This window comes from Vulpes lagopus, chromosome 4 (assembly GCF_018345385.1).
Source record: "Vulpes lagopus strain Blue_001 chromosome 4, ASM1834538v1, whole genome shotgun sequence".
Classification (NCBI taxonomy): domain Eukaryota; kingdom Metazoa; phylum Chordata; class Mammalia; order Carnivora; family Canidae; genus Vulpes; species Vulpes lagopus.
Genome location: NC_054827.1, coordinates 50,864,548 through 50,891,050, shown reverse-complemented (window position 1 = coordinate 50,891,050; position 26,503 = coordinate 50,864,548). Strand labels below are relative to the sequence as shown.

General features: G+C 51.4%; 2 protein-coding genes and 1 pseudogene across 4 annotated transcripts in view; 1 reads left to right on the top strand and 2 right to left on the bottom strand.

The window, feature by feature from the left end:
• Nucleotides 1-3,293, top strand: part of HIPK2 (homeodomain interacting protein kinase 2) — a 192,476-nt gene extending 189,183 nt beyond the window's left edge. For 2 of the 3 annotated variants that reach the window (XM_041751674.1, XM_041751678.1), the window contains one exon: nt 2,114-2,406. In XM_041751674.1, the coding sequence (XP_041607608.1) occupies nt 2,114-2,146 (33 nt within the window). In that variant the 3' untranslated portion in view covers nt 2,147-2,406. Of the gene's footprint in view, nt 1-2,113; nt 2,407-3,157 lie in introns of those variants that run through there. The other variant, XR_005987280.1, reaches the window with a different exon arrangement.
• Nucleotides 3,294-3,914: 621 nt separating this feature from the next.
• LOC121489130 lies at nt 3,915-4,934 on the bottom strand (annotated as a pseudogene).
• A 5,108-nt stretch (nt 4,935-10,042) lies between these two features.
• On the bottom strand, nt 10,043-25,710 carry CLEC2L (C-type lectin domain family 2 member L). The gene is made up of 5 exons (XM_041751361.1): nt 25,515-25,710; nt 16,345-16,419; nt 13,675-13,841; nt 12,708-12,808; nt 10,043-10,712 (listed from the first exon to the last, which is right to left on the bottom strand). Exons 1-5 carry the CDS (start codon nt 25,708-25,710, stop codon nt 10,601-10,603), a joined length of 651 nt encoding a protein of 216 aa, XP_041607295.1. The 3' UTR covers nt 10,043-10,600.
• Between the last annotated feature and the right edge of the window lie 793 nt (nt 25,711-26,503).

Sequence of the window (26,503 nt, the reverse complement as noted above, 5' to 3'; positions counted from 1 at the left end):
CTTTACTTGTTTTGGCTTATTTCATGTTAACAGTGTTCTCAAAGGTCATCTATGTTATAGCAGATGATGTCAGAATCTCCTTCCTTTTAAGACTGAATGACATCCCATTATATGTAAATACCACATTTTGTTTATCCATTCATCTGCTGTCTCCATCTTTTGGATTTTGTGAATAATGCTGTCATGGACCTTGGTACATAAATATGAATCCCTGCTTTCAGTTCTTTTGGATACATACCTAGGAATGGAATTGCTGCGTTATCTGGAAATTCCTAACTTTGTAAGGAACCGCCAGAGGAATCCACAGTGATCACACCATTTCATGTTCCCACCAGCAATGCGCTGGGACCCAGTGTCCTCACCTGGCACTCTTAGCCTGTCTTCCATTGCCAGGGTTCTGGGTATTCAGGACTGACCAGCTTCTTACCCTCCTGTTATCTGCACGTCCTGGTTCCACAAACTCACAACCAGCCGAAACTGCACCCACCTTACCTGTACCCAAAGCTTTCTGCCACACCTACTTGCTGTGGCCCATCCATCCACCCATGCCTCTGCTCCCACACCCACCCAAGCTCCTGAGCTGCCAGAGAAGACCCCCTAGCCCTGCAGACCTCGGCCAGCCTTCTGTGCTCATCAGCTCCCTCTGTGGCTAATTGGAAACTTCTCATTCTCCCTGTGCCCTTGACTACGAGACCCTCTACTGGGCAGAGTAACCCAAAGAAATCCAGGTCTACAGAGCCCTTCAACCCCACCTCTCCCACAATCCCATCTGCCTCCATCTCCATGCTTTCTCCCTGTGCAGAGCTCTTTCCTGCCAAGCATCCCTGCTTTGGATCTTCATGCTTTCCACACGGGTTGCCAAACCCTTATGTGTAGTTCTCATCATGCTGTACTGTCAACATATCTTTCCTGATGTCCCTTCCCGCAAAACCACAAAACCTTTGCAGGTAAGGCTACCTTTCATCTCTGTTCCTAGGGCATCTATTACAATGCCAGGCACAGAGTGGGTCATCAAATATTTGGCTAAATCAGCAAATTAGCCCAGTTTCTCACCCCCCATTAACCTACCCTTCCTTGGGATCCCAGGTCTCCCAGACTTCAGATAATACCAACAACCCCCTAAATGCAGCCAATGGGTGAACTTGGTTCGGTTCAACTCAGCCAAAATTCAAATTATATAAAAAATCCATGCAAAAGGGACACCTGTGTGGCTCAGGGGTTGAGCATCTGCCTTTGGCTCAGGATGTGATCCAGGAGTCCGGGATCAAGTTCCACATCGGGCTCCTTGCAGGGAGCCTGCTTCTCCCTCTTCCTGTGTCTCTGCCTCTCTTTCTCTCTCTCTCTCTCTCTCTTATGAATAAATAAATAAAATCTTTTTAAAAATCCCTGCAAAAGATTTTGACAATTTGAGAACTCCTCCAGCATATCTATTTCTTAAATTATAAATGCACTACCAGGGGTCACAGCCCATGGAGGTCATGCCCAGGAGCCTGTTCCAAACAACCAGGTATTTGTGGGGTTTTTTGTGAGTCTGGCTTACATATTTCCTAACTATTTCCTAGAATATTTAAGCCTAAGCAAATATTAAATATGTGTAAAAGAGAATACACTAAAAGCAAAGTATAATGACCTCATGTCCTCTGAACTTATCTATTCACTTCCTCCTTTCTGTTAGTACTGAGCTTTAAAGCAGGCTCCTAAGATCCTCCATCCCCTACCTTGCACCTTGTCCCGTGTGGGCCATGCAAATCTTCTCTTGGGAGATCTGTCTCCTCCAGCAGATCTCCCTTAGAAGATCTAATTCCATTACCCAGATGGTACTGCTTGAAGATAGAAAAAACCCACTGCCCAGCAACAACCCTGATCCCGGCTCCATAGGGAAGAAACAGCTAGGAGCTAGACATTCTGTATTGTGAGACCGTCTAATTCCAGTTTTTACTAGTTCTACACATGCCGATCTATAGGAGGTATACAATCCTTTATCCTAAGACCCTTGGCATTTGACAGTGCCTCTAAAACAACACTGGAGTTTAGGGATCTTGTAAAGAAACTACTTGACATCGACTTTTATGTCTTTTTATGTTCTCTTTAAATGTCTTCTCTTTTATTGCAGTGGCTCTCAGGATCCTTAGGCATTGCAGACTAAGCCTGTGGACGGGGCTGCTTGTGAAAGCACGAAGTACCCACTGATAGATCAAAGGCCAGAGCCAGAAGAAAAACACGTGAATGTTTGGAGGAAGCCCTGCTAGGAGAGAAAAAAACATCACAGGTCTTAAGATAGCAAGGCCTTGAGCTCTGGATGTTGTATGTAAGTGATGCATTACTAAATTCTACACCTGAAACTAATATTACACTGTACATTAACTAACTGGAACTTAAATAAAAACTTGAGGAAAAATAAAACTAATAACTTTTTTATGATTTTATTTATTTATTCATGAGAGAGAGAGAGAGAGAGTAAGGCAGAGGGAGAAGCAGGCTCCCTGCAAAGCAGTGAGCCCAGTGTGGAGCTCAATCCCAGGACTCTGGGATCATGACCTGAGCTGATGTTTAACCGACTGAGGCACCCAGGCATCCCAATAATAATATTTTTTAAAAGGGAAAAAAAAAAAAAGAAAGCTAGCACAAGTGCCAGGGCAGGAAGCAATAAGAGAAAAAAGGTAGCATAGTGATTCAGAGCACATCTTGAGATGCTATCATATTCGAGGTCAGTTCTAGGCACTGTTGTTCATGACGTTAGTTGGGAAGATGGGACGCTTGGGTGGCTCAGCAGTTGAGTGTCTGCCTTCGGCTCAGGGCGTGATCCCAGAGTTCTGGGATCAAGTCCCACACTGGGCTCCCCATGAGGAGCCTGCTTTTCCCTCTGCCTATGTCTCTGCCTCTCTCTCTGTGTCTCTCATGAATAAATAAATAAAATCTTTAAAAAAAAAAAAAAAAGCTAGAAAGTCACTCAATCTCTCGAGCCTCAGCTTTCTTATCAGTACAATGGGGATGATACTACATGTGGCAAAGACTGGCCGCATATTCATTTCCTCCTCTTGTTGAGCACACAGCTAGATTATATGTCCTAGCTTGCTTTGTAGATAAATATGACCAGAATGGGGCCCTAAAAAACTCACACATTTATCCACACTCTCTTCCCTCAATTTCTGGCCAGATGTGGAAGATCCAGTGAAGGACTTTGAGGGCTTAGAGTACAGTGGGCCCACCAGACAGAAGAAGCCCAGAACACTGAATCACTTGGTGGCCTCCTAATAAAACCACACTGGACAAAACCACAAGAGAGCGAGAAATAAGTATTTTTGTTATATATATATTTTATATGGACTTATAGAGTTATTTTTCTTGTTTTATTTAAATTCAAGTTGATTAACATATATTATTAGTTTGGGGGTAGAATTTAGTGATCAGTTGCATATAATACTCAGTGCTCATTCCATGACATGCCCTCTTTCACACCCATCACCCAGTTACCCCATCCGCCCATCCCTTCCCCTCTAGCAAATCTCAGTTTGTTCCCTAGAGTTAAGAGTATTATTATTATATTTGAGTCTCTGAAATTTTAGGGTTGTTTACTATAGCAATTAAGTTATCCTGACTAATACAGACATTGGTTCCTGAAAGTGAGGTACTGCTGTAACAAACATCTAAACTAGCAGCTGGACAGAAAAATATGAAAATTGACTTCAAGAGTTGGAAAGATGATGGCCTGTGTAATGCTTTGAGAAAATATGCCATAATCATGCAGTTAAAAACCCTAAGCAGTCTACAAAAACATCTACTCAAGGTAACAAGTCAATCTGGCAAGATTGTAGGATAAAAGGTCAATATGCAAAAACTGATTCTACTTCTTTATACTAGCAACAAACAGTTGGAATATGAAATTTTAAAAAAAATTGTAGGAGCACAAAAATAAATATTTGAGGATAAATGGGTTTTTCTTTTTTGATTGGGAACATAACTTTATTTTCTTTGGGGGTATAGGCAGACATCTAGCCTCAGAACTTCTAGAATTGCTGCTTTGTGCCAGCAGCCTTCGTGACTTTGGGCACATTGAAACACACAGCCTTGGGATCCCTGGGTGGCGCAGCGGTTTGGCGCCTGCCTTTGGCCCAGGGCGCGATCCTGGAGACCCGGGATCGAATCCCACATCGGGCTCCTGGTGCATGGAGCCTGCTTCTCCCTCTGCCTGTGTCTCTGCCTCTCTCTCTCTCTCTCTGTGTGACTATCATAAATAAACAAAAATTAAAAAAAAAAAAAAAAAGAAACACACAGCCTTGCTCAAGAGCTGGCACTCGCCCACTGCGATGAGGTCGCCAGTCTGGACATCCCTGCAGCAGGGGGCAGACAGATGCATGGACATGTTCGTATGGTACTTCTTAAAGAAGTTGTACTCTCAACATAATGGAAGTAGTCTCCAAGGATGACAGTGCATCTTCATCTCAGTCACCACGTCAGATAGAATCCACCCTCAGATGGACCCATTACCAGTAAACAGGTCATCTCTTATCAGTACAGGTCCCCTCAATGGCCTCCTTGGGCATCTTGAAGCCCAAGCCAATGTCTTTATGGTATCATGGGAACTTGTCCTTGCCAGTTTCTCCAAGTGGGACCCTCTTCTTATTTTGAAAGCTGGTTGGCTGCCCTTTATAGGCAGGTTCAGGCTGAATGTCCACCATCTTCTGGCCATCTGACAAATCTTGAGGATAATTTTTTGTTTTAATACGGGCAAAACTCTACCCTTAAAACTTGTAACAAGTTGCAGAAATTTTCAAAAACTTTTTAAAAATGGAGAGAGCTAAATTGTTGAATGGAATAGTCAAATTATTAAAATGGCATGGCTCTTCACATTGACTTACAGATCCAATGCAATCCCAGTCAAAATCCCAGTAGACTTTTTTTTGTACGATGGACAAAAACAAACAAAAACTAGAACATTAGAGACCTGTGTGATAATATCAAACAGCCTTCACTGGAGTCCTGGGTGGAGAGAAGAAAAGAAGGGTGAGGCAGAAGATTTATTTAAAGAGATAAAAGTGAAGAATTTTCCAGACTTGATCAATGACATCAATGCATAGAATCAAGAATCTCAGTGCATACAGGCATACAACCAGACTACACTTCTCAGGCATCCACGACTGTCCTGGCCAGTGGACTGTGGGCCAAGTGCAGGCCACCTCTAGGCTGGCCCCTTCTATACGCTATGATCACCACAAATCTCAGAGGCTTGATTTCTCACTCGCACAGGTTGCTGCACAGCCAGACAAGTGTCCAGGAAACCTGTCCCCTACATAGCAACTTAGCATTCCAGGATGGGATGTCTCACCTTTATGAAACTTCCAAACCAACAAATCACAGTTGGGAAGAGGAGGGAATATATGAAGACGTGTGCATTGGCTCTTAAATGCTTCTACCTAGAAATGACATGTGTCTTTTTTTTTCTTTTTTTTTTTTTTTTTTTGGTTAAAGCAAGTCACTAGCTTCAAAGAGCCTGAGAAATATGATCTTTCCATGCACCCAGAAGGGAAGTGAAAAGGCTTGCACGGCAGTCACGTCTACCACATCTTCTGAAACACATCCTTTGTGAACAGCTACATCCAAAGGCCCTGGATGGAGCAAAGCTGTTCCTTTCCCTGACCTGCTTAGTCTATGGTATGAGCAAAGAAAAAAAAGATCTTTACTTTGTTAGCCTCTGAAATTTGGGCATTACTGCTGAAGCTAGCATACTCTAGTGTACTACTCAACTTACATTATAATTTAAAAAGATAGTAATACCTTTTTTTTTTTTAAGTGGCCTCCATGCCCAGTGGGGAGCCCAACACAGGGCCCGAACTCATGACTCTGGATCAAGACCCTGAGATCAAGATCCAAGCCAAGATAGGAGTTCAAGGCTTAATTAAGCCACCCATGGGCCCCAATAACATCTTTTTTTAAGCACTTACCTTGAGCCTGGTACTTCATGTGTAAAGTGCTTAGCACAGTGCCAGGCCCAAATCAACTCTTAATTAGTATTAGTTGTCATTGTTATCCCAGTTTGTCTTAGATGTGTATGTATTTGCTTAGATAGGTTCTGTGCTATAAACTACAGGACCCTAATGGGAATTGTGAGGCCGTTGAGCATCTTGCTTATCTTTTTCTCTAAAACATGTGCAATTTTTCATACTTTGTGGGAAGCTGAGCTGGAAGCAGAGGTTTCCAGGATCAGAGATAGCATGGTGTAGAGGAAAGAGCATTGGAACTAGTGGTCAGGGTTAGTTTAGTTCAACACATAATATTTATTGAGCACCGTCTATATGTACCAGATGCTGGAGAAACAAAGAAGTGTGAGGATCCTTTGTTCGCCATCCTTATACTTCTGCTGCAAGGCTGGTGAACAAGTAAACAAAGCATGACACATGCAATAATAAGAGTATAAACAGGGAACAAGAGTGCCACAAGACCTGAGTTTTAGCTCTACCACTAGCTTTGTGACCCTGAACATGTTACTTAAACTCTCTGGGCCTCATGAATCACGAGACTGGGGTAGATAATTTCCAACCCCTGAAATTCTAAACCCTACAATTCTCAAATATGTGTGAGGCAGACAGGGCAGGCATAATTTCTGCTTTAGAGAGGTGAAGCCTGGGGTTGGAGAGGTTTAGCACAGTGGCCTGAGCTCCGTGGCTGCTTGTCACCAGAGCTAGCCCCAGACTACTCTCCAGCAGGTCTTTGGAGCCACACCTCATCTGTCTCCACTCCGGAGTGCCCTGACAGAGAGCAGGGATCTCTGATGGAGATTGCAGGAGGCTTTCCAGATGCCCCCAGTTTGAGTCCCATACTTACAACCTGGAGCTGTTTGCAGACCAAGAAGAGAAAGGAGGCAGGTGCCGCACCCACCTCCACCCCCTCCTCGTGTAAGCATTCAGCAGGCCTTTCTGGAAAACCAGGTCTCCTTCTACAGAATGACACGGTGACGTTAGCACGGTTATCATGGTGAACACCAGAGCCGTCAGCAGCCAAGCCCAGTCAGCGATGCCTGGTTTCCATTCACAACCACATCCTCATTAGTAGGGCTCTGGGCAGGATGCAGAGGACATTCCGGGGCTGAGGCAGCTCTCTCCTGCTATATCTCTGGGCCACCGCCACTCAGCCCACCTGGTATGTGCACACTTAAGGAATGTGAGTGAGCTCATTTAATTGAAGCAAAACACATGAAAGATTCATCTTTGCTGTGCCTCTAAAACCATGCCATGGCCACCAGAACCTGAAAGACAAAGCTGACCATAGCAGCCTCTGCTATCTCCCGCTGGGGCACACAGTTCACAGCGCTGTGGGCAATCCAACTGTCATGGGAACCATCTTTTGAGCTATGTGTGCTACAAAGAGACCCACAACACAATCCCTACCATCCGGGGGTTTGTAACTGGGTGATGGAGTGGTCAGATGAAGTGAAGAGAGCAGTCACAGATGACAAGGTGGGAGACTCCAGCCACATGAGAGGCTCAAAGTGTGGGAAGTTTGGGGGGGGAGGAAGTGGTCCCCAAGAGACCCTGCTGTCCTGGAAGGTGGGAGGGAGGCTCTAGGCAGACCTTGAGGGAAGAAAAGGATAGAAGGCATTATATGCATTACCCCCACTTTTGGTGGGTGATCCATATGAAAATCATCTGGAGACAAAAGTGTCCAGAAAAAGAATTGCCTGGGGGCATCTAACTTGTTTTCCCAGGGTGGCCCCACACCTGCACATACATACATGCACCCTCCCAACCATCCCTCCTCAGAGCTGGCTAGGCAAGGGACATGTTGCCACATAAGTGGCTTCCCAAGGGCCCTGTGCGGTGGGTGCGGGTGCAAATCCCGCCTCCGCCACCTGCTAGCTATGTGATATGCAGCCAGTCCCTTAACCTCCCTGAATCTGTTCCTCACCTGTAAGCGTGGGCAGGCAATGCTGACCTTGCAGGAAGGAGGGAGACTAAGCAGACACCGGCTGACCTGGCAGCAGAGCACCGCAGGCCTACACAGTCCTCCCTATCGTCCTCCACCTGCACAGAGACCATCTGAGTAGGCCCTGGGGTGCGTGCTTAGCCTTCTACCGGAGCCCTGCCCGTTCCAGCGGTTCACTGAGGATGGGCCTGGTATCTGGGATCTGGGTTCCAATCCACCCAGGGAGCAGCAGCCCGGGCTCCCAAGGTAAGCACACTCAACGCCAGGGGGGACGCCTCGGCAGGGCAAAGTCTTCCGACGGGACTAAGGAGTGGGGCCCCGGGAAGGGTGCTCCCTTGGGCCCTCCAGGTGGAGGGAGAGGCGCGCTGCAGTGCCGAGCAGTGGGGCGGGGTGCCTACCCTCGGGGCGGCTGCCATGGGCACTGCAGCTGGCCGGCCGGGCTCAGCCCACGTGGGAGCACGAGGCTCCTAGCCAGTTCTCACCTGGGGAAGAATCGCCTACATTTCTGAAGTCTGGCGGCCAGTGTCTCGTTCCTATCCTGTGCTTGGTATGGTCCCTCCTTGGTATGAACCAGGTAGGAAAACCGAAAAGCATCGGCGACCCCGAGTCAGGGTTCCTTTAGCTGCTAAACTGATTTAGCCTTGTGGTGTGTTCCCCGGAGGAACCCAAGGTCAGGAGAGCTTATTGGCCAGTGTGCACCTGGAAGCCGCAGGTGGCAGGCTTTGGATACCTGAGTAAGAGGTGAGATCCGAATGCATGGGTCCATCGTCCCTTGCCTTGTCACGCTGCTGCCTTCCTGCCCCCTCCTTGCCCGTTCTCCCCATCTGAACCACCTGGCAGGACTGGAGCACAGCTCACCGCTCAGAAGCCCCTGGCCGGGTGCTACTCTCCCCCGGGCCTCGGGACCTGCCAGGCACAGTTTCACTGCCTGCGGCAGCACTTCTTGCCTCGGACATTTCTGTGGGTACCACATGCGAGGCTTTTGAGCCTCACCGTCCTTGATGGGGAGATCCTGGTGAGGACCACGGGCCTGTGCCCGACGTAATAGGTGGGAAGGAGACACCTTGGTCCTTCCCCCCATCCCCCAAGTAGTATTTGTGCAGCCGACCGCCTGCTACCTCAGTCCTCAGCGGCTCCACCAGCGCCCCCACCCGCACTAGGAAGGTGCCGAGCTTCCTGTCACCCCCACCAGCGCCACCGCAGCACTGAATGACTATCACCTCTTTATTGGTCTCTCTGGTTCCTCACTGGCTTCCCACCAAAGACAAAATAGGAAATCACAAAATTGCCTGTATTTTACTGGATATTTGGGAAGCATGTGGAAACTTCAGCAAAACCCAGCTGACAGTTTTGTCCACAAACCAACAGTAAAAGGACTGAGCAGAGCAAAGCAGGACCTGGTTTCCCTCTGATCTACTTTCTGAAAATGGGCCATGACCCAGATTCCCCTACACCCTGCTCACAGGCAGGCTGCCCGCATCTCAGCCAGAGCCAGCTGCAGAGAGGAGGCTGGGGAGGCCCGAGCCCCACCGGGGCGAGTTCTGGGGCTCCAGGTGTATTGTGCTGGGGGGCAGCACTTGGAGCCTCCACAGGCCCAGGAAGCGGCCAGACACCCAACTCCTCCCTAGGCCGACCAAGGAAGAAAAGGCCATAGGACCTGCATGCACTCTTATCCCACTCACCATGAACATCAGCTTTTCTGCTGGGCTAATCCTCCCGCTCACTGCACTGCCTTCTCCCCTAAGGCAGACGAAATCATCCCTCAACTGTGTTCCAGAACATTCTGGCACTTCCTAAGTTGTTGCCTCTGCTCCCTGTGTGCTCCCTGGGGGATAAAACTGTTGATCCCCATGCCTGGCATGGTGTCTGGTACGTGGTAGGTGTGATGTGAATAAACGTTTGTCATATTGAGTTGAATAGTAATGAAGGAACCAGATGGAGCACACCATCAGACATCTAAGAATAACTCAGTAGCCCAGTAGAATTAAATGGTGCCCTGAGGCCACAGAACGTGTTTTTGTCCTCAGTGCCACCTTGGTGGTGGCTCCTCCCAGACAGGCACCCAGAGATGTGGCCCTCTGTCCCTCCCCCAAGCCATAACCCCAGAACAAATGGCAGCAGGTTTTTCTAGATGCCAGTCATCTCTTTATTCCATCAGTGACCAACACAACAGCACCACAGACACAGCAGGGGCCTGCCTGAGAACCCTGGGCAAGGCCAAGAGGGTGGCTGTAGGGGGCCCCATGTGGGGCAGCCCACCCTCCCTGCCTCCCCAGCACCCAGAAGAGAAATGATTGTGCAGACAGTAATGCAATCTGTGTCAGTGCCCATCCTTCCTCCAAGCACCAGGGATACATGGGGAAGAAATATTACAGCGTGGGACCAGGAAGGGACTTGGGGTGACTAAGGCTGGACTCTGAACTCCAGAAGAGACTGTGTGCATGCCTGTGCATGCGTGCATGTGTGTGTTTGGGAGATGCCTACGCTACTGAGCATGTGGGATTTGACTGCTAAGCCACAGGACCTGCCTGGGGCCGAGGAGACCAGGAACCAGGGCTGTGTGGCCTGGAGCAGAGGCCGAGGCAGAGGCCCCCCTTCCTCACTGCTTCGCCTGGGAGAGGAACCTAGGGCAGGCAGGTCTCAGAGCCTGACTGGAGGGCCACTGCTGGCCTGACCCACGTCATGTGTAGGCCATCTTGCTGCACACCCAGGGCCGGGTCATCAGACACTCCGTTGACACCAGCCTGGTGGGCTCCACGAAGACACACTCTCCCAGGCCTGAGATGGGGAACCTGTGGCCAGAAGACAAGAGAGCAGGCACTTACAACCTGTCATACATAGTCCATCACTGGACTGCCCTGACCTGTCCCTCCCTCTGGAGCCACCTTCCAGTACTTTTAGCCCCTTATAGAACTTTCTAGTGTGGGCCCTCCCCATTGTCTATGTACTATGGTCACCATGGTTCCAGCCACCCACCCTGGGGATGCCCACAGACATCTCCTGAACACACCCTGCACTTTTCCATCCTTCCAGAGTCAACTCTCTTGTGCCATGAGCCAGTATCGTGTTCAGGACCACCCTCTGCCCACCCTTCTGCCCCGCAGCACCTGCCTGAGCCAGGGGGCACCACTCGTCACAGCTTCATGGAAGCCTGTGTCTGTCTGTCCCCACCAGTCCCCTGGGCGGTCACTCCTGAGCAGTGGGCTCCAGGCCTCTCTTGTCTTGGCTCCCCTACAGCACAGAGCATCTAGCATAGGAATTGCTCAGCAGAGATGAGCTGAATGAAACTACATCACAGGGGTGGACCTGATTAACCCCAGCCTTTGCTACCCATGCTGTGTTGCCCACGAACTCACTGCCATCTTCGGTAGATGTAGGGGATGAGGGTCCTTTCTAGCTAAAATCATTCCATGGAATTTCAAGATTTCTTCTTAATCTCACTTGGTCAGCCTGATATGAGGCCCCTGCCGAGGCTGGAGCTGGGGTCTCACAAGAAAGGGCACCAGAAGGACCTCAAGAGGGAGTGCCGGGCAGGACCACCTCAGAGCCAGGGAGACACAGCCCAAAGGCCCTTTGGTTGGCCGATGGTCAGCATGTTGGGAACCCCAGCCTCCAGGGTTCTCCCAGGTTCTGGGAGCAGGAAGCTATCAGAAGGGAAGAGAAAGGGGCAGAAAGTGCAAGACATCTCAGCAGCTCTAAGGATAGATCTGGGATGAAGGCAGGAAAAGGAAAGAGAAGAAAAGGAAGAGAAAATGAAGACAAAGAGAGGTGCAAAATGAAGGGCACAGGAGCCGGGGCAAAGGAGGGAAGAGGCTGACTGGATGCTCACCCCCCGGAGTCACAGGGACTAATATAGCCCTGAGCCAGCCTCAAATGGGAAGGTAGCTGATCACCAGCTTCCAGCCATGGTGGAGGGTCAGGGGTTCTTGGGTGCCCTCCCACTTCTTATACCTTGTGGACCCTCCTCCATCATCATCATCATGTGAGCAGATGTGCCCCCACCAGGCTCCTCAGGGCCTATTAGGGTCTGGACTAGGAATTTGGGTTCTTATTCCCCTATATGCCCTCCTCTGTGTTCCCCTAAGCCTGGATCACCCCCCCCACACACACACACACTATCACTACCTCCACTGCCTCAGCCAGACACTCCCACCCCCACCACCCATGACCACTGCCCCCAGCGCCCCTGCAAACCAGTCCCTGATATCACACACCTGCCACCTCATCACACTCTCATGTCGTGTGAGCACTGCACACACTACCAGCATACTCCAGCGGTGTTTTCTCTAAGAGAGGACTCACAGTGCCCAGGGGCCTGAGCCCCTTTCTTCCATAGGAAAGATGTTTAGGCAACACACAGCTGCCCAGAATAGAGGCCCCATCCCCCCTCCCTTGAAGGCAGCTATGGTCATGTGGCTACGTTCTGGCCAACACAGAAGAGGGACATCTAGGGCATGTCTTCCCCTTCCTCTGAGCCACACTGAGCCATGCAGATGAGCATCTACATGGGTGGGGAGCCACAAGATGGCAGGAACCTGGGCCCCATCAGCAGGAAGCTCTGATGACCACATACAGGAGAGCTGCCGAACCAGGCTGGGCATTAGGGGATAGAGAGCGAGAAGTAAAGCCATCTTCATTATCATGATCTCGGCCACATGCTGCTGAGCCCTGAGGTCACTAGCTCTAGCGAGCACAGAACCGACTGGTTCTCTCTCCCTAGGGAGGTGCTGTCTGGGGAGCTAGGCCCTTCCCAGTCTTAGTGGCCAGAAGATGAAGCCTCAGCTCACGTGTCTGGGTCGAACGGGTCCCCGTTGACCCAGTGGAATTCATCCCCGACTCTGCGCAGACCAATCCAGGGCTCCCTCCGTGTGAACTTGAACATAAACTCCTGTACCAAGGAAAGAGAAAAGCCCGAGTTTTCTGCAGTCTCCCAACTTTTCATATATCCCAGGACTAACTTCAGATCAGAAGACGGGCTCCCAGATACACAGACACTGAAAAGGGAATCCCTCACTGCACCCTGAAAGTAAGGAGCTGGGGTCAGAGAGGGCCCTGCACTCACACTGACCTCCCTCTCCGCAGCTGTTAGGCCGTGGGCCCTGGGAGCATGCCCACCAGAGCAGGGCACCTGGAACAAGATTTGTCCTCCTAGCTCAGCGGTCCAGCCTGCCAGTCAGCATTCCTGATTTGCAGGAAGCCTGGAATTGCCCATTTGATGGATTATCTGGGACAAAGCACAACGTTCAATTTGGTTGTCCTCCTACGCACATACTGCTGGGCCTCTCTCTGCAGCAGGGAGACATTATACTGTTTATCAGAGACAAACGGAAGTGACTGTGAGATTACCTGCTATTTCGGATCGCCACTGTTACGCTCAGAATCCAAAGTGAGCAACAGTCATTCACTGTGTGTCTTTCCCATTTCTACTGATAAAACTGTTTCGGGTGTTCAGTGGGTGCTCATGTCCTGATTTGGACCAGTAGAAGGTGCCAGTGTGTTCTTTATTCACGAGCCCATTTATGATTTATAATCCTCACACTTTATGATGCTGAGTTGAGCTCAGCAAACCAGCCTTGGATTGAGATCACTGGCTTTCACAACAGCAGTGGAACAGGAGCCCCTCGGAAATGTGCTTGGACCCTACAGGGCCCACCAGCACACCCCAGGCACACGTGCTCTGGAAACATGTCACAGGGGATGCCAGATCCCAGCAGCGGGGTTCTCCCCGAAGGACACCCCCGGCCCAGCGCTCACCAGCTCCTTCTGGCTCTGAATCACAGCCAGCGCGGCCTCATGAGTATGGCAGTACTGCCTGCCTGTGTTCCAGTCTCTTGGCTCCTCAGAAAAGAAGTAGCATTTCCTTCCATAGAGCAGCCAGTCCTCCGGGCAGGGCGCTTCACACTTGATACAGCCCTTGGAAGCTGCAGGGGAGATGGAGGGGACTCAGTGTCCACAGCACACCTGGCCCCTGCCCGGGCCTGAAGAATCCCGCTCAGCGACCCAAAGCTCCCTCCACCTGCCTGACTTTGGTGCCCTCCAGTGATGACCCAGGTGGCTGTCTTCCCAGATGAGCACCTCTCAAAGTGCCTGGCAGGTAAGAGGTTGGTGACCAAATACATAAGGAAGGAAAGGGCACCTGGGTGGCTCAGCGGGTTATGGTCTGCCTTCAGGCTCAGGTCATGATCTCAGCGGCCTGGGATTGAGTTCCTCATCAGGCTCCCGGCTCAGTGGGGAGTCTGCTTCTCCCTCTCCCTCTGATCCTCCTCCCTGTTTGTGCGCTCTCCCTGCCCACCCACCCCCCCACCCCCCCAACCCCGTCTTGAAAAAGTCTTTTAAAAAATAAACAAGGAAGGGAAATTTAGAGGCTGGTTTGGAGGCAGTATCACCCCCAGGGGAAGTGACAGCAGATTAGCCCCTGGGTTAAGATCTCCTCTCTCTCCCCAAACTCCCCAAGGCATGGAAGTGCAGAAACACAGATCTAGAAATCAGGACCTGGAGACCACACGTCCATGCTTTCCAACCAGGGTGGGAACCATCTGCAGGCTTGGTGGGCCTGATCTCATTGGCCATGCCCTCATTAGTAACAGCTCAACCTGTTCCACTGCTGAACTGCTGTCAAGTTCATTTTCAGCTGAGTCCCAACCTGCCTGGCCCTACAGGTCTAGGATCTGGCCTTGGAGTGACTCAGAGCAAGCCCAGTTCACCTTCTACCGCCTATTCGAAGAAGGATGCCAGCCTTCTCACATCCAGGTTTCAGTGGGCACCATCTCTTCCACAGCTTCTTGGAGAGGATGCTGTCCACACCCTTCTCCATCCTGCCTGGCTCACTGCGGTGTGTCCACATTGTCACCAAAATGCTGCCACCAGAACAGACCGGAACACACCAGATGTGGTCTTACCCCCAACAACAGTGATTGCCACACTCCTTCCAGTTGCTATGGGCTCCTTCCAGGCTACAGACCATGTCCATGAAAAGAAACAGTGGGTATGTGCATGCGTGCTTTTCTGGGTGGGCAGAAAATACTCTTCGATTGTTTCCATGTGATCTATTTCCAAGCCAGGTCTCCCCCCACATCCAGAACATGTAGAAATCACTTTTTCAATCCTTTTGAAGATTTTATTCTTATTTCTTCCACCTTTATCTCATTCACACTGGCTCATCTGAGTTTTGAAAGATTAATTTTGATCTTGATTTTTTCCACCCTGTCATATTAAACATCCTTCATCTGTCATCCTGAGCATCTTCGTATCACCTACAAATTCCATACGCATCTTTTTGTTTTCATGCAAGTGATTGATTAAAATATAGACAAAGACAGAGCCAAGGACAGGCCCACAGTACTCCAGCCTCTAGGGATCTAGGGCCACTCGACACCAATTAACTCATCGACACTCTGGCATATCTGCTCAGTGAGCCGCAGGACCACTTGGGAAGTATTGAGCATGGTGTGGCCACATTTCAACTACTTTCCACAAGGACCTCCAAAGAGACTCTATTGTCCTTTACTACAATCACAACACACTATGTCTTCGCATGGCTCTGACCTTCCCAAGCTAGCACGAGGACAAAAGGAAACCAACTTAGTTTGTAGTAATTATTCTAGGTGAATCTAAGCTGGCACCAATGGTCACCATATTCTTTTCCAAACACCCACAAAGCCCCTGATTATCATGCACGTCCAAAGGTGAGGATTTCATGGGAGCTAATGCTGTCAATGGACCTTCCTCCCCTTTGCAGGCGCCTGCCTCTGGTCTTATGGTGCTCCTCAAAGATTAAAGACAGAGGCACTGAAATCACTTTGCAAACCCATCAGAGCCCACAACACACTTTGACTTGAATCCGTTGAAAGCAGCCCAATCTCCTGGTCATACAGCCTTGCCTGTTCTTAGAGGACTTCCTCCCTTTTATTCCTTTCTCCCTTTCATCCCACATAAGAAGCCCCCACCCCCACCACCGGGGCAGTGATGCCTCCGTAACTGGACAGAGGAGATGATGTCATAACTCATCCTTTTTTTTTTTTAATCCTCAGCATTTAGGGGGCCTAACACACAGCAGTGCTCCCTAAATGTGTGTTAAATGAATGAATGTGATCTGTAAAGGCTCTCATCCCAAAACCCTCTCCTCCAAGAAGCAGTGTCTAACTCACCTCAAGCTGGCTCTGCATCCTCGTGGCATGTACGGAATAGTACCGGAGTCTCCTCACTACCTCCCCGTGTGGCTCCGTAAAGGGGACGTGTGGAGTCAACGTGTGCATATATTATTTTAGGCTAAACTCTCACCTAGAAACAGCAGCAGTGTGTTTCCTAAGCTTCGTGCCCCACAGAATACGTGGTGCATCTGGAACCTTTCTTTACCTAATTAGACGTGATACTGACAAGGTGTGTACACACTGACTCCCCTAAATGTCTGACATCCATGCTCACCCAGGATGCTCATCACCACCAGGATGGCGAACAGAAGGACCGCGATGGCCCCCAGCAGGAGACGTGTGGTGGTGTCTGAGGAGAGAAGAAAGCGGGTCAGTACCCAGCCATCCACCCCGCTGCCAAGCCCCACCGCCAGCCCCGAGTCCTGATCCTGGGATAACCCTGGCCTGGACCCGGCAACCTGAGTTTTTCCAAGCCCTCGGCAGGAACCTGATGCGCGCTGAAGCCTGAGAGCCTCTGTTCCAGAGCCCGTTTCCGGATCTGTGACACTGCTGCCCCGAACCCCTCCCTCCAAGGCTCTGCCCTTGCCCCTCCCGCAGCGGTCAGAGCTTTCAGTCCTCCTCTCCTGCTGCTTCCCTACCTCCTCCCCAGGGTCAGCCACGTGGACTCCTTGAAAGAACCCAGCCCGTGCTCACAGCCCTGGGGTTGGGTCCTTCCCCCCAGAGCTCTTCTCCACCGCTGCTACCTCTGGAATCCTGCCCAGCTTCACACCGTCCACCCTCTTCACCAAACCTCCCCTGACCCGCTGCCTTCCCCCGCCTTCTGATTTTTATTAATTTTTTTGGCATCACTGAAAATTTTTATTTTATTTTATTTTATTTTAAATTTTTTTTTTTTATTTATTTATGATAGTCACAGAGAGAGAGAGGCAGAGACACAGGCGGAGGGAGAAGCAGGCTCCATGCACTGGGAGCCTGATGTGGGATTCGATCCCGGGTCTCCAGGATCGCGCCCTGGGCCAAAGGCAGGCACCAAACCGCTGCGCCACCCAGGGATCCCCTTTTATTTTATTTTTAATGGAAGAACCCTTTTCCACTTTAGACACAGACTCTATTTAAGTTTCTCTTACTGTCATAAAATAGAACATAAAAGTTGCCATTTTAACCATTTTTAAGTGCACAGTGGCATCAATTACATTCATGCTGTTGTGCAACTATCCCCACTGTCTATTTGCAAAACTTTTTCACCCCCCAAACAGAAACTCGGTACTATTAAAGCATCCACTCCCAGTTCCCACCTCCCACAGCCCCTGGTGACCTCTAATCTACTTCCTGTCTCTATGAATATGCCTATTCTAGAGATTTCATAGAAGGGGAATCATACATTATCTGTCCTTTTGTGTCTGACTTATTTCACTTAAGTTAGTGTTTTCAAGGTTCATCCATGTTGTACGATGTGTCAGAATGGCATTCCTTTTTATGGCTGAATAGTATTCCATTGTATGAATATATATATACACATATATATATATTTGTTGTATATGTATATATTTGTTGTTGATTAGCCATTCATCTGTTGATTGACAAACACCCAGTCCCTAATAATGCTCTTGAAGTAGTGTCCCTCAGAACCTTCTGAGCTGTTCCAATCTGATTTTACCTTCTTTTTAAAATTTTTTAAAAAGATGTTATTTATTTATTTGAGAGAGACAGCACAAGAGCACAAGTGGGGTGGGGCAGAGGGCACAGCAGACTCCCCGCTGAGTAGGGAGCCTGAGGTGGGGCTATCCCAGGACCCTGGGATTATGACCTGAGCCAAAGGCAGCTGCTTAACCAGCTCAGCCACCCAGGCACCCCTGATTTTGCCTTCTAAGCCCACCTGCCACCCTGGAAGCTCCCCTGGCCAGCAGCCTGAGGACCTCTCTGCCTCCCTCGTGTGCGGCCTCTCCCGCACCTTCTGTCCTACAATATCTTTTTTCTTGGTTGACTCCCTTGCTTTGGTGGAGCACATCTTCCAACAGGTGCCTGAGATAGGGCAGAGCAGGACCACTGCACATCCCCCAGCAGCAAACTTTCACCATGTCCTGCCTCTAGAGTTGTGAACCCAGAGCCCTGAAGACTATAGGTTGGAAAGAATTCTCCTTCAGAATATTGAAGGCATGACTTGTCTTCTAGCTCCAGTGTTGCTCTTGAAAAATGGCTCCAGAGCCATTCTCATCCATGATCGTTTTAATATCAATTGCTTCTGCCCCCACTCCCCATGCCCTGGGAAGCTTTTAGGATCTTTTCTTTATCACATAATCTTCTAAAATTTCATCATGCGTGGGGCACCTGGGTGGCTCAGTCAGTTAAGCATCTGCCTTCGCCTCAGGTCATGATTCCAGGGTCCTGGTATCAGAGTCCTTGTCAGGCTCCCTGCTCAAGGAGCCTGCTTCTCCCTCTCCCCTGCCTGCCACTCCCCTGCTTGTGCTTGCTCACTCTCTCTCACTCTCTCTCTGTCAAATGAATAAAGAAAAAAATAAAAAGAATTTAACAATAAAAATTCGGAGCACCTGGGTGGCTCAGTGGCTGAGCATCTGCCCTTGGCTCAGGTCGGGATCCCAGGGTCATGGGATCCAGTCCCACATCGGGCTCCCTGCAGGGAGCCTGCTTCTCCCTCTGCCTGTGTCTCTGCCTCTCTCTCTGTGTCTCTCATGAATAAATAAAAAACAAACAAGTAAATAAATTAAAATTTTTAAAAAATTTCATCACACATGCCATGCTTAGTTTGAGTCCATTTTCACCCACTAGAATAGGCAATCAGTGGGCCCATTCAATCTGAAAGTTCATGTCCTTCAGTTCCAGGAAATTTTCTTTAATTATATCATCAGTGGTTTCCTCTCACCCACTTTCTCTGTCTGCTTTCTGGAGGTCATATTCTTCAGATGTTGAATCACTTGAATTGGTCCTCTGAGTTTCTTTCCTTTTTTCTTTCTTTCCCATTACCTTTTTTGCCTTTTTGCTCTATTCCTGGAAAGTTTTTCTCAGCTTTATCTTCCTACTCTCTCCTGAATTTTCCATTTCTGCAATTATGTTTAATTTCCAGGGTTTTTTGTTTTGTTTTGTTGTGGTTTGCCACTGTTCTCTGAAGATCCCCTCTCAGAGCATCCTGTTTGTAATGATGCCATATGGGAGTTGCCTTGGTGGTACAGTCAGTTGAGTGTCTGACTCTTGGTTTTGGCTTGAGTCTTGATCTCAGCCTGGCCTCCAGGGTCCGCATTTGTGCTCCACACGGAGTCTGCTTGGGACTCTCCCTGCCCCGTCCCTACCTAAAATACATAAATAAATATTTTTTTAAAAATGATGCCATATTTTCTCTGCTCTCTTTGAGGATATGACTGATAGTTTTTTGGAGGGGGCGGGGGAAGAAAGGAGAGGTGGATAGAAAGTTTATTTCTCCCTCTATAGTCTATGTTTCCCCCAAATTGCTTTTTTTCTTTTCTGATCATTTGGTCTCTAGTTTCCATGTCATAGAATTTCCTCAGATATCTGGAGATCCTTGGTTATTTGTTTCTGATTAAAGCAAGAAGAAAGAGTCCATTGGAGCCTCTGAGCCCAAGGAGGGACTTATCAGCTGTGGGGTCCCAGCAGAGTGACCAGGCTGGGGTGGTCCTCGGGGTGCTCTGAATGCTAACTTCCCCGGGTTTTTCCCCTAGGGCGGGCCAGTTCCTGTAGAAGGCTCTTCTGTTCCCTCCTGAAGGGTGTAGGCTTGACCAGGAGGAGAGGCTGGGAAGCCATCCTAAGCATTCATTATGTAAATGTCCCACTAATTGCTTGCTCCCAAATGTACTGCCCTCTCAGCCCTCTCTCAGATTTAGCCTCAGGCTCCTGCCAGGGCAGGGAAGAGGACCTGGGCAACTAAATCCTTTCTAAAATGTTCAACCAGCCCTCCTGTTTGAGCTCTGTCTTCACTCAGTGCCATTATGACTGGTGCCCCCCTCTCCATACTTTGGGGGTCCTGCATGTGACTCAGGCTGCTTCTCTGCTCCCTGCAGGCCTCTAGGATCAGTTGCCACTCATCATTGATCCCTAGCTCCCAACTGTATTGTTATTGTCTTCTCTCTCATTCTCCTTGTCCTTATGGCCTTTTAAAAAATCCCTTTACTGTTGTTTTCATGGGCTTCTGGAAGGAAAGAGGAAAACTGCATGCATTCAGTCTGCCATCTTTACCTGCAAGGGCAGGCAACATTTTGAAATCCTTCCTACGAGCAAGGTCTGTGCTGGCAAGTGACCAGGAGTCCAGGAACAGGTGGCTGCAGACACGGTAAGAGCAGAGACTCATGCCTGCCCTCACCCACTGCTTGGTTGTCCTCAATGACAGCTTGTCGCAGGGCTGATCCCCCCTGAGCTGTCTCATGAGTGTGTGTACGGATCCTTCCTCTCTCCTCTCTCCGCCCCCTTCCAGGCCTGCACACACTGGCACTGTAAGTCTGTGCATGGAAGATGCACAGGTCCAAATTCCAGCTCCATCTCTTTCTAGATGCCACTTTTCATGGCAGAGTTACTTCACTTCTATTTTATTTCATTTTCTTCATCTTTAAAATGAAAGAGTAGTAGTATCTGCCTCTTAAATTTTTTACAAGAAGCTAATGTTCAGTGCTTAGCACGGTGTCCAGCATAGCAAGCTCTGATTCAATGTTAGCAATTGCCATCAGGATGATGATGATGATGATGATGATGAGCCACAGGCTCCTTTAGGGAAAGGGCTATGCTTTCCTCCCCTTTGGATTCCCTAGAGTAGCCTTGCCTTGCATGTTAACAGAGCACCCACTGGCACTCAAAATCCTGAGGGGGATTTGGCTACACTGAATGACAATGTCCTTAGCCTTAAACCCGGATGAGTTGGTGGGAAAGGCCACACAGATACACACCTGCTCTCTGGGGGTGGGGCACCCGCGCATGTTTCTCCAATATCACCAGAACCCGGGACCCCTTCATTCTTGCACGGGGACGACTGCTCTGGACACGGCACTGTGGGCAGCAAAAGGACGCTCCAGGGAGTCCTGCTTCCTTGTTCCAGCTGCACCCACGGGAGCCGGCTATGGGGCCTGATGATCCAAATCAATGTTGTGTTGTTTCCTAGGGTGGCGGTAACAAAGCCCCACACACAAGATGGCTTCAAACACCGCAAGTTTATTGTCTCACAGTTCTGGAGGCCAGAAGTCCACGGTCAAGGTGCCAAGGGGGCCGCACTCCCCCTGAAATCTGGGGGAGTCCTTGCTCGCTTCTTCCTGGCTTCTGAGGGTTTGCTGGCGACCTTCCTCCTCCGGCTTGCAGTCCTCTCATTCCAGGCTCTGCCTTCTACTCACATGACCTTCTTCCTGTGGCTCTGACTTTATGTGACCATTGTCTTGTGAGGACACCAGTCACCTTGGATTAGGAGCCCACCCGCTCCAGGATGTGCCTATCTTAACTCATCACACTTGCAATGACCACATTTGTAAATAAGATCCCATCCTGAGGAGCTGGTGGTTAGGGCTTCAACACATTTCTTTGGGGGGGCGCAGGGGGAGATACAATTCAAGCCATAAGAAATGTCTAACTCGGGGCCCCTGGGTGCCTCAGTCGGTTAAGCGTCTGCCCTCGGCTCAGGTCATGATCCCGGGGTCCTGGGATGGAGCCCTGCGTCGGGCTCCCTGCTCAGTGAAGAGCCTGCTTCTCCCTCTCCCTCCACTGCTTCCCATGTGCTTGCTTACTCTCACTCTCTCTGTGTCAACTAAATAAATAAAATCTTAGAAAAAAAATTGTCTAACTCTACAATCATTCCTTCTATGCAATGGTCCATAATAGATGGACTTTGCAAGTACAGTTATTTGTGTTTATAAATGTGTATGACTGAGCCTCATGCCGGAAGGGACAGCTGAAAATCTGTCTCCCAACTCGGACAGATGTCTCATTGGCCTCACACCCAGAACCCAGAAGAGACTCACCACTGATCTCTCTGAGTTGTCAGGGCCAGAGTCTGGTGAGCATAGTCTTGACTCTTTGAAACTATCAAATGTAGAGTTTGGTAATTTTTAAATTTTAAAAGGCTTTGCTAAATGCATGTGTGTGGTTTTGATCAGGAAGTTGTGGGCTGGTGCCTAATCAAGAAACTTTCAACATTAAAAATTCAGAATCGGTGAGCTCTGAAAAATCTATAGCCTGGTGATATGCAGAATCACTCTGTCCCCCGCTGTACCCCCAGGCCACTCTTCCCCATCCCCACCCCCGATGCCAGAAATATCCCCGTCTCCAATCACCCCCAGTCTTTCTAGAACCCAGGCTGAAGCTCTGGGTCACCTTCCCCAGCCCCTCCCGCAAGGCTAGGGGGTGGGGGAAGGGTAGAAGGAAAAGGTAATAGCCACAGGAAGAGAAGAAGGCTTGATCAGGAGAACTTCTGTTTGGCTTTCTATTTATAAAGTTAATTGTTCATCGGAGGAAAGTCGCGAAGTCCTAAGCTCTAATCCTGATTTACATTTAAGAAATTCTCCATTTCACTTAAGCCGTGAGAAGGAAAAAAATGTCCATGCCGGAGGCGGCAGGGTTGTCTGAGGAGCATGGGCAGGAGAGGTACACGCATCACAAATACAATTCAGTTCGGACCAATGAGCTTCATGAAGCCCAACGTCCTTGGTCCATGCCCGACGACACAAGAACTCTCACGTCAGAGGGTCCTTGTGGCAAACATGCGTTGGCAAGCAGCGTGTGTCCCTGGGCAAGACACTTAGCCCTTCTGAGTCTGGTCCCCCATCTGTAAAACAGATATAGTGTTCACCGGTCCCTGGAGGGTATGTGCAAGGAGTAAGTGGGACAGTACTGTGAAAGCCCCCGGCATGGGGTCCAGCACATGGCAGGCGCTTCAGAAACGTCTGGCACGTGGTAATAAAGGAGCATAGGCCCCCCTGAGTGTTTAGCATGATCCAGTCAAAAAGTCTCCCACTTGTCTCAAGACAGGTACTAGGCTGCTAAGGGCTGCATGGCCCTTGGTCCCCAGACCTGGGCGACCCATCATCCCATCATGGGTAGTGTCTTGGGTCAGGCAACTGGGCTCGTCATGTGGACTTCAGTTGGGGAGGGGAAGCAGACTCAAGGTAGGCAGGCCAGCAGTCAAAAAGGGTTTCAGCTGAGCTCCCCAATCAGGGATGCAGGATGCCAAGGGGCAGAGCTAGGGAGAGGAGTCACCTGCACAGCGTACCCCTCTACACCTTTATCTGGGTGGCCCTGAGAGGTGGAAATCATTATCTAGCTTATATGTAAGGAAAGTGAGACTCAAGTTTGAAAACCCGCCAGTCCATAGTGGCGGAAGGCTCTGGCCTAGGTTTACCTGACTCCAGAGTTTGTGTTCCTTGAATCTCACCACCTGCCTCAGCCCGTCCTGTGATTCTGCCTGCACAGCAACACCCTGGAGAGACCAGCCCTAGTCCCTGTGCTCCCCTCCTCTGACAGGAGATGGGGGTGCCCAGGGAACACTCAGTAGGCCCTCAGAGCATCGGTGGAGGAAAACCCCCTGGACTCAGACCCAGATACTAAAACTACTGTATAAAAGGTTCATAGGGGAGTGCCTGGGTGGTCAATCAGTTGAGTGACCAACTCTTGATCTCAGCTCAGGTCTTGATCTCAGGGTGGTGAGTTTGAGCCCCATGCTGGGCTCTGGGCTAGGTGTGGAGCCTACTTAAAACAAAACAAAACAAAACAAAACAAAACAAAAAAAAAAACAAAACAAAACAAAACAAAACAAAAAACAGTCCATAGGCCTCAGCTGCTGAGCCTCTGAGGCTCACAGGCATTAAGGGTGGGCTGCTTCCGAGTGGACCATGGGGAGAAACAGAGGTGGCATGAGACGCAGAGCCACACCGGGACAGGCAAGACAAGGCGGGACCACACGTCGGCACTGAGTACGGATCGGCTGGATTCTGCAGGGGCCGAAGGGCCAGTGTCCCACTGGGCTGCCTTCCTGCAGGTGGTCGGCCCAGCCCAGGTTGGGAGCAGGAAGCAGAACGGGTCAAAGTTGGGGGCAGGAGGTAAAATAGGAACCAGCAAGCCGGAGAGGCATTGAAAGAGGCCACATCACCCCTGAGGCAGCCCTAACCATCAGGGGGCTGGAGTTAGGTTAGGGCCGCTCCTGCAGGACCGCTTCTGTCTGAATGAAGACACACAGGCAAAAGGCGGGAGCCACTTCAAGAACTAGCTTGGGCGGGAGGGAAGCAGGGATCACAGGCAGATCTGACAATGCCGGGCAGGGAGAGGGGTTTGTCCACCTTTATTCAACTCAGCTCTCCCCAGCCCGCAGTGGCTCTTCTACTCTGTGACCCAACACCTTTGCTTCCTTCGTCCCAAATCCCCATCCAGGCATCAGTCCACCCTCCCTCCCGAGTTTTCAGAGCCCCCTCCCCTCCCCAGAGCAGTCCACGTCCTGCCTCACTAGCCTCCAGGTCAGATGCTAACATTACTGCCCTCACCTTTCCCTCCTTGGCGAGGCACCTGCCCAGGCAGGTGCGGGTCAGGTCCCGCCGCCGACCACCACTCTACCCTCCTCACTGACCTGGCCACTCTCCCCAGGGCAAACCCACCGTCTCATTCTATATGTAAAACCTCTCAACAGCTCCTGCAGAACCAGGTCCCAACTCTCTGGCGAGGCCTGGGTGGCCACTCACGGTCTGGGCCCTCCAGGATCCTGTCTTCCCATCCCTTCCCTCAGCCTGGTACTGCAGGGTCCAGTTTGCCACAAGAGCCGGGCTAGTTCTGGCCACCTGGCCCCGGAACGTGACGCTCCTTGAGCCTGGTGCACCCTGCCCTTCTCCACACCCAGGAGGTCACCCACTCCAGAAAGCCTTCCTTCTCTAATAATACTTGGTCCCTACGGGTTGGGTGACCACAGCTCTGGGCTTCCCTAGCTAATACCGCTGCCCAGATCCCCAGGTTCTGCCAGCAGCACCCAGAAGTCCAGAGGGCCAGCCCCCTCCCTTGCCAACTGGAGCATCTCCCACACCACCCACCACCTGGAGCCACAAAGTTTCCCCACAGAACTCGGGAACCTGAGATCTATTTTTCAGTGGGTTACTGCCCCCTTGGCTAGCAGGGGTCCCTCCCCGAGCCCACCTGCCTGGGAGGGGTGGGTGGCCCGCGTGACCTTGCAAGGAAGAGCCGGGCACGGTCTCCACATCTCCCCCCCTCCCCGTGCCCCTTGGCCACCGGCCCTACAGCCCCCACCCCCTTCCCGCGGGCGCCCGCACGTCTCCGGGCTCTACACCTCCTGTCGCTCTGCCCAAGCCGCTTGCGCTGCTGCAGATTTCAGCCGCCGCCTCTCCTCGCCCATCGCCGGCCCCAGCCCCGTCCCCGCGCCCGCCGCGAGCAGCGCTGCCCTCCGGGAGCTCGGCCAAGGTGACCCCGACCGCCTCGGGCCGCGCGCCGCCGCCGCGCGCTTACCCTCCAGGGCCGCCTTCCAGCTGGTGCTGCCCTCGTAGCCCGACCCCGACCGCCGCAGCAGCGCCTCGGGGCCGCGGGCCTCCGCCTCCGCCTCCGCCTCCGCGGGCGAGCGCGGCCGGGGCGCGGCGGGCGCGGGGCGGGCGGCGGCGGGCGGCGGCGGCCGGGTCCGCGCGGGGGCCTCCCGGGCCGGCTCCATGGCCCGCTCCGCCGCGCCGGGCGCTCTGTGCCGCGGGAGCCCGGCGCCTCCGCCCGCCGAGCCGCAGCCTCCGCGGGAGCCGGCGCGGGCGGGGCGGGAGGGGCACGCGAGGGAGGCGCGGGGCGGCGGCAGGTTCGGCCCCCGCCGGCCCCCCCTCCCCGGGCGGGGCGCCAGGGGCTGCGGAGCGAGCGGCGCGGCTCCCTGCGGCGGCACCTCCCAGCCCCCAGGGCGCGAGCGAGGTCGCGGGGCTGATGCCGGGACGATGCGGGGCCCCTCCGCTGTCCCGGAGCCAGGGCGCGGGCCGGGGAAGGGGGGGGGGGAGGGGCGGGGGTGCCCGCGGCCCGGACTGCACCGGAGGACACCAGCGAGGCAGCAGCGGTCCCAGGGCAGCAAGGCCAGGGACACCGGACAGCCAGGCGAGCATCCACCAAGGCGGGCATCCACTAAGGCGGCCATCCACTAAGGCGGGCATCCACCAAGGCGGCCATCCACTAAGGCGGGCATCCACTAAGGCGAGCATCCACTAAGGCGAGCATCCACCAAGGCGGGCATCCACTAAGGCGGGCATCCACCAAGGCGGGGCATCCACCAAGGCGGGCATCCACCAAGGCGGGCATCCACCAAGGCGGGCATCCACTAAGGCGGGCATCCACTAAGGCGAGCATCCACTAAGGCGAGCATCCACCAAGGCGGGCATCCACTAAGGCGGGCATCCACCAAGGCGGGCATCCACCAAGGGGCGGGCATCCACCAAGGCGGGCATCCACCAAGGCGGGCACCAGGCGAGCATCCA

What these genes read in the sequence shown, in the direction of transcription:
- CLEC2L (XM_041751361.1), bottom strand. Translation starts at nt 25,710, where the DNA reads ATGGAGCCGGCCCGGGAGGCCCCCGCGCGGACCCGGCCGCCGCCGCCC. An exon ending in GGTGGTGATGAGCATCCTGG is followed by an intron (nt 13,842 to 16,344) that starts GTGAGCATGGAT and finishes TCTCCCCTGCAG; the next exon opens with CTTCCAAGGGCTGTATCAAG. An exon ending in TTCAGAGCCAGAAGGAGCTG is followed by an intron (nt 12,809 to 13,674) that starts GTGAGCGCTGGG and finishes TCCTTGGTACAG; the next exon opens with GAGTTTATGTTCAAGTTCAC.